The following is a 12279-nucleotide window of genomic DNA, read 5'->3' as shown; positions in this document are numbered from 1 at the left end:
ATGCAGCTTGCTATAGTTAGCTTGTGTAGGGTCAAGTGTCAAGTGCAGGCTCCCCAGCAGCACAGTGAGGGTAGAGGAGACAAGGTGAAAGCATGACACCTGCAAGTCCAGTTTCTGCCTCCAAGTATTCAGTCAATGCTACAGGCTTCATCCTGCACCCAGTATCTGTTCAAAACCAAAAGATGCACCCTCACCTTACAGAGGAAGGTTTAGTAATTGAGAATCCCTAGAATAGCTCCCAGAACAAGAGAGGTAAAAGTTACACATCAAGGGCAAACATACCTAGCTCAGAGTCTTAAGGAAACAACTGAAGTTAGCTATTTCAGATCCTCACTTTACCCCCTCTGCATGTTACATGTCCTCCCACAGAAATCTTCCAGGGAAATCACTGCAAAGGGTTCTGAGGACGAGTGTGGCCATTTTTCCTCCACTCCTGAAGAAAATCTGCACAGCTTTATCCCCTTTGTATATAAAATAGGTCTCTCCTCCCTCCAGAGGCTGAAAATTAATTTGCAGAGCACCTTCAAAAACTATGCCCCAAGTTATTTGATAATGCTTATATTAATCAGAACAGATAATCCACAGATAAGGAGTACATCCTTCTTTATTTGCATTGACATCCTTGTTTACTTAGATTTCTGCTGCTGTTCAAAGCTTTAAAAGATAAAGCTGCTATCTTATTTTTCTCAGTGTAATTTTTGAAATCTGTGGTACGGTAACACCAACATGAAGTACTTCCTTGGTTTGCTATACTGTAAAAACCCTTGTGGAAACAAAAATAACCAAGTGTTTTTTTTGCTGCAAACATGTCAAAAGAAATTGCAAAAAATAAACAGTAGTGGGAAAGACAAAGAAGGTTAGAGATTTTATCAAGAGGCATCCAATAACATGTAGTAAATTTGCATTGATTAGCCAGCCCTCTAGAACAAGACCAGCACTTTTTGGACAAGTCTTATTGAGAAAAATGGTCTATGCTGACTTTCTCAAAGTAGTGTATAGTAAATTTGGAAAAGACCCTATTAAAAACAAAACAAATGTAAAAATGAATTTAAAATACAGTTTTAAAAAGTATCATTTTGCCATATTTCCATGCTGGCATATAATCACAACAATTATGCATTTGGACAGTGTGTAACATTTTCATTTTCTTATGTAAACACATCTTAGAGAGACCAGGTAAATATAAGCTATAAAGCTGTGTCCAACTACAGGAAAATGCAATCAAGTTTAAGCTTATTTAACAGTCCCCACTATATTCCCATTACAAAGGATTAAGTTCTTTCAACGCACTTACCAAAACCACTGACAAACTTGTGAATACTTGCCTGAGGATCTGCCTATATATGCACACACTCCCCATAAGTGTGTTTCCATTTTCTCACCTGCATGCCCAGACAAGATAATAGTGCATTCGACTTCTCCATGGTACAGCTAAAGAAAGAGTCTGTGTGTATATATCTGTGTGTATATATAATTATCTCCAGAAAATATCTGTAAAATATGGTCACAGTTTACACTGTAGTCAGTATGACACTTGAAAGTACCAGTAATTTTACAAGTTACCTCAGTAAAGAAATGCTACCTCTACTGAAGTTTCTACCTTTAATTTCTGTTTGTTTCTGTTGTATCTTAGATTGAATACTAGTATCTTTAGACACAATTTAATATTGACTTCCCCCTCAAATTGTTTGTCATTTTTGGCTACTTCAAATTTTTAACCAAAACACAAAAGAGTTTAAAAATAAAATGTTGTCACCTGATGCTGCTTAAGATGTATTTTTTGTAACTACTCAATAACCGATGAAGAGAGGAAAAAGAACAACAGTACCACTAACCACTGGCTAAGTGGTTCTTTTGATTACTTGCTAGTTATAGATTTGATTTAAAAACTGTGTTGATATAAACATTTGGAAGGTTGTATGCAGGAATAATTTTTTTCAGCTCTGAAGAAAAAGTATCAGGAATGGGGGTAGCAGCATAATTTATGAAAAGGCTGAACTCCCTCTTCAATATTCACTTATAATACCATCTTACAAGAAAGGATGCAACATGTTCCTTTTCTGTGCTCGTTTCATAACTTTCCATACTGCCTCCCACCATGTAGAAAGTTTTATATTTTTTTGATTAAGAAAAAGAACCCTAAGGTATTTTTGAAAGTAGCAGCCAAACTCATACAATTTTATGCTTCACAATTAGTGACAACTCACATAAGTTTCAAGTGTCCAGACTTTTCTTTTGAAGACAGTGAAAGGAGTTGTACATTTAAATGTGGCATTTTAAATTTTAAACTTATTCAGGTTAAACATGTTATGGGTAGCAGTTTTAGCTCCTTTAGCTCTCCAGCTAGCAGGCTTCCTCACCCTGTTTTTCCACACTAATACTTTTTTGCTTGGTCCATTTCCTTTTTTTTTTTTTTTTTTGACAACTTATTTCAATAGTTACATCGTTCACATTGTCATAAAATCTGAATCTGGACACAAGTCAATGAATTTAAACCAAAACACATACTTATTCCCACTCCAAAATGAACAAAGCATTTTACTTTAAGATTTCCCAGAAAGTGAACATTTTTAGAACTGGCTCAAACCTATCAACTCTTACCAAAGAGCAAGCTATTAAAACTGTTATAATGTCACATGTGTGCAGGAGGAAGAGTAAACAACCAGCTGCTGGTTTCAAAGCTTTCCAGTTTTGCTTAGTGTTTTGAAATCTTTCAGTTTCAAGCTATGGCATCACGGGCATTTCTTTCCCAAAGACCAAAATAAGATACTTAGTAAACTGATGAACACTTTTTTATTTGCACAGTGTAAGGCTTAAAGAGTGACATGTATATTTACATATAAGTCTTCCCACACAATATTTTATTACCCACCAAAAATACCAACTTCCTTACTTTGTCCTCTTTATATAGATGTAATGCAATAAAAAATTTCAGAATAGGTACTCCCTTTCAAGAAAAACAGGGCAGTCTCCCACCACCATGGTGCTTTTAAGGTTTTGAGTTACTACTCTGTCTGTAGCTGGAGGTAAGTGCTGTGAAAAGAAGTAGTCAACAAATGCACTGGCTACCTCATTAAGGGCAGTCAGGGCAGGGGTATGTGGGGCTGTTGCATCTCGTTTGAGTAGTGGGAAATACTTCTATGCTGGAAGAGATCAATGACATTTTTAGGGTGTGGGACTGCACTTTCTCCAAGATCACAGAGAAGTGACCTCCCCTGCTTTGCTACAGCCTCCTTCCAGGTAGTTATAGACATCTGTAAGGTCTTCCCTGAGCCTCCTTTTATCCAGGCTAAACAATCCCAATTCTGTCAGCTGCTCCTCATAGAACTTATGCTCTAGACCCTTCACCAGCTCCACTGCCCTTCTCTAGACACACTCCAGCACTCTAATGCCTTTCTTGAAGTGAGGGACCCAGAACACATACAGTACTTGGGGTGTGGCCCGTGAAGCCTCACCTCAAGGTGTGAGTTGTAAAGAACTGACATTTAATCTTAAAAAACTTACGGCTTTGCCAAACCTGAAAGTCTCCCTTAGTTAACTTGTTGAGAGAGTACTTCCTGCCTTACTCAGAAATTTACTTCACCCAAACTCCCTGGAAAACCTGACAAAGGGTACTATTTCTCTAAAGATTTCCTTTTCTTTACAGTTTTATTTTAGGAATAATTTATTCTATAACACATTCATTAACCTAAGCCATTCTATGAATCTAAGCATACAAAGCCCCCTCTTACAATTTCCATAATGTTTCTTTTACATGCAGATATTCTGCAGAATCAGCACAGCAACCAGCAAGTAAAATATCTGATCAGTTTTTCTCAATGAGTCATTGACCAAAAAAAATGCCCAGCAAGCATGAATTTCATTTCCAATGTTGAACAGAAGCTACAAATATTTATTTAAATGTATATTTAAATGGACTGAAGCCACTACCTGCAAGCCAAGGGAGAGCAGCTCACCTTGCATTTTGGACACTTCTGGGCATTCCTTTGCCCGTGTTCGATTTCGTTGGCCCAGTGACGTAACAGCTTGTCTCCCTTCTTGTATTCTTTGCAGTTAACGCCTTCATGCCAGGGAGAGTGGCACTTGAAACACCAGACAAATTGGCAAGATGGACACTGGATCTGTACAAATGAGAAAACACCACACATTTGCAAGCTGGGCACTGACCCAGCTAGAAAGTTTGTTTTAGAACCACTGCTCTTCAATTAAGACAGTAGCTGCCCAGCAAAGGTCTAACATATTTTGAAGGGTTTGTTTTTAAAAACACAAGTAGTTATGGAGGCTAACATGTTCCTTTTCTTTTTAAAAAGAGTGAAAATACATAACTAATTACTAAAGCCAGGAAAGGCCTCAATCGAACAAAGCACAAGTAGCTTGGTTTAAGCATAAGAAATTGTTTACCAAATTCTCCATGTGGTTTGATTGACAAAGGGCAAAATCCAGGAAGCTTATTCAGTCATCTCCAATACACTTGTGAGCTCACCCAAAAATTAGCACCCAGTTGTCAGTGCAGTGGATCTGTTGTCTTCTAATAATAAACTTCACTGCCAAGGTTATTACCAAGAAGTCTTCTGAAGGGGCTCTACAGAACGCAGAATGGGTTATGAAGCCTCTGTCAGAAATGGTTCTGAGAAAAGGGGCCATGACCAAGGCTCTCATCCAAGAGACAACTACCAACTGGGAATCAGGCACCTCCTTTTGCTCTTGGTTAGGTAAAGACAAGCTGAGGCTATGCCAAACAGCCTACTTGCTACAGACCACACCTAATAGGAAAAACCACAAGCCATACTCAAATTGAGAAAGGTTCTATTCTTTCCACTTCCTCAGTTTTAAATCATTGTGTCAAACAGGTATCATCACCATCATGTCTTCTTTCAGAGCCTGCCTATTTTTGTGTGAAAAGCTACGGCAGCTGCTGTGTTTGCAGAAGCAATAAAGAGAGGCACATTGCAGGTGCTTATCTGATGAAAGACAGGCCTCCTACCTGGATTGTGCCTAAGGAAAGCCAGAACTAAAAGCCACAATAGACAAGCACATCCAGGCTTCTGCAACATCTTCATTTCTGCTGCATCTGCCAGCAAAACACCTCAGCCTGAAAGATGGGAAGGCACATCTCTCAAGTGACTGCTGAGCCCTGTCTACCAGCTCCAGTTGCAGCCTGTGCCTGCCACTGATGGATGGGAATGAGGAATTTACCCAAAGGCTTTTTGGTTCTATCTGTGTCCAGACTTGGCACACCACCAAATCACAGACACATCTGCGCTGGCCACACAGTGTGGGGATGCTGCTCAGGGTACTACATCCCAGAGTCTAGACGCATGTGAAATCCCCAAAATGTATTTCTGAAGTCCTCACTCCCATTAGTTGCTGTACCTTCTGCTCAGACATGCCCACTGGTGGTGTGCTTCCTCAACTACAGTTAGAGTCCAAAGCAGGCACTCTGATCTCCCTTATGTATTTTGCTGGGGGGGCAGCCAAAACTACTTATATGTGCAACCACTACATCTATCACTACCAGCATGCTAATACAAAGCTGATCTGATCTCTAATGCATGACTGAAAGATGAAGCTGTCTGCTACCTTTAATGCTATTCCCCAAGTTCTATAAAGAGAGAGAGAGCATTTAGGTTTTTTCGTCTTTAACATTTTACATAAAAACCTAATTGGCACAATGGCTCAAGCTGAGCATTTCTATGACCCTAACTAACCCAATTCTCAGTGGTTGTCTTTAACTTCACCTGCAGAGAGCAATTTTGGGTTTTTACTGCAGCAGTGTAACAGTCATAGCTTAATTTGTATTAGGTGATGTACCTGTTTAACCACATATTTTACCTTTAATAGTGGTCTATATGATGTGCTGCTCAGAGCATCACTTCAGCTTACCCATTTATACCAATCCACATCTACAGATCAGCAAGTATAGGAATAGTAATTAATGAAGAGAGTTAACTTTTCTCACTACCCTTAAGACAGCATTTCCCCTTCCAAGATCCTTTGCCTCAGCATAAGGCTGAAGTGCACAGAAGGGAAACAGTATCAAGAAATTTAAAGACATTCTTCTTATTACAACATATAACGTTTTAGTTACCATCTACTGGTCATTATCTTCGTTAAAAAAATAGAAAATCATATGTGCATTTAAGTGTTAGAATACATACAGTTCCTTCATATCAAGCAGACTCAAAGGGAATGTGGTACTCAAACACATTAAATTCTGATATCCTGCACTCAATACAACTATGACTTACTGCTTTCTATAGCTACAAGATTACATTTTTGTAAGGCACACAGTAAGATAAGTGCAGTTTTCTTCTGTGTGAGGTATCACATGCCTCCTGAGAATTAAATAAGCTACTGAAGACACAGGTAGGCAGCACGAAACCAGGAAAGAACAGCAAAGAAAACTTGTTTAAAAGAAAACAACACATTAAAACTGAAACATGCAGATTACAAACATCATTATTTTTTACACAAAAATATGAAACTTGTCCAAGGCCATGAATAAAATATAAACCAAAAAGCAATACAAAATAGAACTGGTGCCCTTTCTCAAATTTGTTGATCCAATGGCCCAGATACTAAATCAAAGGAAATACACTATCCTGCATCTCTGCTTCCCAGGTAAATTCTCCTAATAAAAACAGTTCAACAAGAAAGGAAATTTCCCACTCTGAAGAACCTAAGGAATGACATATATATTGCTTCTAAACAAGCTAATATGAAGCACTTACCAATGTTCCACAGTACTTTAGAAACCAACTTGCACAAGACAGTCATCTAACCTGTCCTGCCCAATATCTCCATCTTATTTTACCCCTCTTCCCCCTTGCCCTCTCCTCCCCAGCTTTGAATTAACATTTTTAACAACTCAAGTCACAGTGACCTACTGCTGTGAAGACAGATTACGGCAAGCATTGCAGTGTATTCCTCAGTATTTGTTATGCCTCAGCCAAAGATAGAGCTTATAGCCACAAGTACATGTTCTACAGCCTGAGAACTTTTATCAGTTGCAATATTCAGACATTTAAGATAGAACATGGATGTTAAATACAAACTGAAATCAGCAGGTCTGGGAAGGTGCAAGTTAAACCTTCTTACTTAAAAAAAAAAGCAACGTAATTTAAAACACAGAAGTTCTGTGGGTTTGTCTTGGTTTGGGGTTTCTTTCGGTGAAAATTCAACGTGAATTAATTGCAGACTCTTTCTCTTATAGCATGTACATAAGTGCAAGTAATACAGCAGCCACCGGAATATATATCTAAACTTACACACACTGCCATCAGATGTTTCCAAATATATTAATTAGAAAGTACTGAAATACAGAATGAGGCCATAACCACATGAACTCAAAATAGCATTTAACAGGAATGGCCCTGACTAACTGAAGTAAACTAGTGAGAACTGTCTGTTTCATTATCAGTTTCCTCTTCAGCCTGCCACACTGACAGCACTTTCCTCAAAACTGAAGTAGCAAATAGTTTTTACACTTTGAATGGGCCACTTCACTTCTCTGCTATTCAATGCTGTCTGAGCATACACTAAGCAGGCAAAGAAACCAACTACGTGTATTAGGCACTTATGAACCTTATTTTTCTTGGAACTAGTAGCTGGAAAACAAACTCCTAAACCCATTGAAACTTGTGTGTGATGCCAGCGTGCTTAAGCAACAGGAACACAACAGGGCAATTAGAGCAGTCTTTCATATTCTTATTCCATTCTTTGTCCACTTTTCTGAAAGAAAAGTCAAATGTGATTTTCTTTGTGCTTTGGTATTGGTGCACAAAACCATCGTAACAAGGGCACAAATGCTATATACATATGATAGTATTTAAACCAGTAAAATACACTATAGTCCAGCTAAGCAGACAAACTCTATCTGCAAAACCCCAACAACATTTTTCCCATTTGTTTTATGACTTCCATTACTGTCAATCAGAATTGAGAGGATGGATATATACACAACTTCTATGCCACCTGGAGGTCAGTCAACCTTGAAATATAAAAATTACACAACTTTGCTTCTCAGCTTTCTGAAACACTGACCTTGGAAGCTAACACTTTACACTTTCTTAGCTAGCCTCTACTGCAAACTGTTTTATCTATCAGTTTGCCCACCTCACAGGAAGAGCTTTCAAAACTGATAATTTCAACACAAAACACTGCTCAACGTGACAATGATAGCAAAACTGACTGCACATTAAAAATATTCTGAAAGCCTGAAGGTGCAAAAAGTGTAGTGGGTTTTTCCACTGCTTGGTGGAACACTAGCTATATAAGAGGATGGTTAAATTAGTCACGCAACTAACTGATTACTGTCTCTAGCTACAGCCACAGTCACGTTATTTCAAAAGAAATATGGGCTCCAGCCAAAACAGCTTTGTCTCCTTGTCACCAACCCTCTCTTGTACCAGCTGAAAATAAGCAACAAAACCAACAAACCTTGTATCCCATTAGGGCTGATCTTTTATCCAGTTCCCAATGTGACACCGAAACATCAACATGAGCAAAAAGCAGGCTGGCAGGAATGAACAGCTGAGAGCCAAGGAGGAGAGCACAGCAAAATCACCACAGCTGCAGCAGTTCAAGCTCAAGGTAGATTGAAGTGATATATAATCATGAAAGTTATCTGCCACCGAAGGTTAAAATCTGATCCAAGAAGTAGGGAACTAGATATTAACTACAAAGATGCACTCTATCACAGCATCTCTGCAGGTCCAGATTCCTGCTAGTTCTAGAGCAACAAGTTTCAGAAACTTCAGTGGTTCAAACAAAAGAGAGTTTATATAACAACTGCATTAAAAAAAACGTTTACATATGCAAAGTCAAGCACTCAAATCCTCCTTTTATGTGATGTGTATGTCTTGACAGAAGTGAACAAGAAAACTTCATTATGGACCTCACAGATTGATAAGGCAGAAATAGAATGCAAGAATCAAGTATTGCTTTTCCATGGCAGGTGGCAAGTCAAGGAACTAACATTAAAACAACACGTGAAATCCAGGGAAAATAAATCCCTGAACCTCTCACAGAACAAGTCATCTTACTCACTCTTGTGAAACACTTATCTGTTCCATGCACTAGCAATTTTTCAATTTTTGACCATTTCCTTTGCATTTTGAATGCAAAGGTTTATCAGGGTGCTGTCTACAACCAAGTCTTATGCTCCCAATTTAGGTCATATGAGAGGAGACAGGGGTATTTCTTTACCTAACACTGGATCCATTTGTGATACAAATATTTGATATAGGAATTTACACAGTCCTGCTGCTGCACTGTCTTGTCCTAAGTGGCAATAATGGCACAAGAAACATCTGGATAGCAAGTTCCCCTTTTCCTCCCCTCCTTCTCCCTCAACATACATTTTAACTTTCTACGGTTAGCACACCAAGGCTTTAATTTCAGTCAATTGAACTGATCAGTTTAGCTGACATAAGACAGCTATAGCAATGAAAATTAATGTATAACTTTGTTGTCTTTTGGAATTTTGATGTTATTTGTAATTTTAAATATTTTATCAAATTTTAGAAATGGCATTAATAACATTTTTAAAGTATCTGCTCAATTGAACTCTTGGATTTTAGAGTGCTTTGCATGCTGTAGTGTAGAGGAGACTGAGTATACTGGCACTGAGACCTTATGTGCTGTGACCTTACTTAGCAGGCTTGTGTGTAGATGTTCCCCACATGACCCAGTTCTCTCGAAGCCAGCACTTCCAGTGCTAGTGCAGAATACATCAGGTGCAACTGCTGTTTATATTGCTTGCATGCGAATATGAGAGCATCATAAGCCTCCAGTCAGATGTCTCCTATGCTATATGCAAAATTGCATCAGAATCTAAGAAAACTGACATAATATTGGTCCCCAACTACATGTGTACATAATTACACACATATACACAATCTCATATGTAGTCTTCTTTTTAAACCTTCTTCCTGCAGCAAAAATTCTCTTTGTGCTAAGCTTAAAATAAATCAGCAAACTGTACCTACACCAGAAAACCGTAGAGGTTTGGGGAGTAGGCTGAAGCACTGTGGACCATGATAGTCCGTACTGTTTGCTGGCACTTTCCTAATTATATTTCTGACTAGCATCAGGTAGACATTCTTCCACGCTCAGCTCAAAGGACACATTTTGCCAGAGTGGCTTAAGCTCTGCAGATCAGAGCTACACATAATGCATCACCACAGGACCACGGAACTGCTTCTGGCTTGCACTATGCATCAGTCTTCCAGTCCTTCTGATTACAGGAGTGGGAACATTTTAACTGTAATATTTTAACTCATAAAAGAGCACTGGTTACACCTAGAGGAATGTTCTCAGATCTGGCATGCCCATGATACAACTGCTGCACCACCTATGACCCATGCTTGTGGGACAGTACCAGCTTCTGACACGCTAAGAGCGATGGCTGTGGAAGCATTACAAGCCCTTATCTACCCTGGACCATGTCTGATGTGTGGTGATGATGAAGTGAATGTATAAAGGAGAATGGCTGTGGGCAGAAGGAATTTTACCTGCAGTTTTAAATTTTTCCACCTCAACGCAAGATGCCAAAAAACTCAACACACTGAGTCCAACAGACAGTGTGACATGTAATTCATGCACTGCAGAGATGTAAGTAAATAGCTCATAAGTCAGAATTAGCTTTACCAACTTTTCAACTCCACTGAATACATAGCCTTCTACCTTTTAATCTTCATACCGGGCTGAATCTTATGCTGTGTAATTAGGGCTATCTAAACAGTCATCTAAAACTCCTACTGAGAACAGGTTTGTCCAGGAAAGGCCAGCTCAATCATGGAATTAACCACAACAAATCTAATAACCGGATGGAAACCTAATACAGAACATGATGTTGCAGACAGAATAGTCTTCTTCTGGAACTTAGATGGACCTGCAGTAGTTCAAAGCTTCTAAACTCCTGCTTTTTATCTTTGATTAAAATCACAGTATAAGGAAATCTACTATGAAAGGAAATGCTGTAGAAGAGGAGGTTTTTCTACCTGTTTCTCAAGTTTTTGCATTGTGAGTGATGAGACTATAGTATTGTATAACCTCTGATGAGGGACTGAAGAAATCAAACCCAAGAGGCAGGACAGTAACACCTCTATTACTAAACAAGGAGCAAGTCAACAGCCTAACACCACAAATGCCCAGAATTCATTTGCTCAGAGTTTCAGGGAAAGCTTAAGAGTTGTGTGTCTAAAATTAACAGTTATAGTGATAACTCTCCTTCCCAGTCTCTTCTGATCATGATTGTATTGTTTGCATGTCAGAAAGAAAACACCCTCTAACTCAAAATTACAGGACAAAATTATACCACCTGCCAAAAACCATAAGGGCTGAAATTCGACTGCTTGAAACTATTAGAGGTCAATTAAGTAGTTAATCAACAAACTACAACAGATGCATATTCCTAATCATAGCTTGCACACAGCTCCAGTGACGTAAAAAAAAAGCTCATTTAATGCCCTCCAAATGCTGTCCCACTTTTGCAGTGCCATCTAACCCACGGTCCCTGGCAAGCATGCTCACTTTGTATTTGTTCTCCAATTTGGCAGGGTTAGGAATGTGGCCTCTCCTCCGGAAGGTTGTAAAGTGCTTGCACTGAGGGCACGGCTTGGTGCTGGAGTCAATGCGGCTGAGTTCCAGGAAATATTTATACTTGATGATGTCGTCATGGGGCAGGTTATAGAGGACAGTTTTTTCATCCAGGTGTTCGCTGCACTCTGTGATGGGGCATTTTATATCCACTTGTCCCAGCTGCACCTGCATATGAGAAAAACCCATAAGAGCTGTATGACCTTTTGATTGGAAAAGTTAAGCAAGCATTTGTGAATTTTGTGAGGAAAGTTAATTTCAAGTACTGTAATAATTCGCAGACTATCAAGCATATCATCTTAATTTTTTTCCAGAAGAGTATTCTCAAATCCAAACAGAAAAGCTAACTACCCTTATGACATCAGCAGTTATTAAGCAGAGTCTTACATGGCTATGTACTCCGCAAAACCAAAATACAAGTCCTCACTAGCAGTGCCCATCCAGCACTCCATACTTTGGGTGCAATGTTCAGTGCTCCACTATCATGGCTCATACAGGCTGTGAGAAAGCAGGCACTGGAAACATTTTCATACTGTTTCACCACAAAATAAGCTGGGAATCACAGCACAGAGAAATTAAAAGTCAATTTGGGATCATCAGATGCCAGCAGCTCTGACTCAATGCCTGTCCTGTGCTGGTTCCTGTTCAGCACGCTCAGTGCCTCTGCAGCTTCCAAGA

General features: G+C 39.1%; 1 protein-coding gene across 1 annotated transcript in view; it reads right to left on the bottom strand.

The window, feature by feature from the left end:
• The window catches only part of RNF217 (ring finger protein 217), a 22445-nt gene extending 10670 nt beyond the window's left edge, over positions 1-11775 (bottom strand). The window contains exons 1-2 of the mRNA XM_009073228.1: positions 11536-11775; positions 3957-4121 (exon numbers count right to left, since the gene is read on the bottom strand). Coding sequence (XP_009071476.1) covers positions 3957-4121; positions 11536-11775 — 405 coding nt within the window. The remainder of the gene's footprint in view (positions 1-3956; positions 4122-11535) is intronic.
• Between the last annotated feature and the right edge of the window lie 504 nt (positions 11776-12279).

This window comes from Acanthisitta chloris, unplaced genomic scaffold, assembly GCF_000695815.1.
Source record: "Acanthisitta chloris isolate BGI_N310 unplaced genomic scaffold, ASM69581v1 scaffold27694, whole genome shotgun sequence".
NCBI classification, from domain to species: Eukaryota; Metazoa; Chordata; class Aves; order Passeriformes; family Acanthisittidae; genus Acanthisitta; species Acanthisitta chloris.
This window is presented reverse-complemented; position numbering and strand designations above follow the sequence as displayed.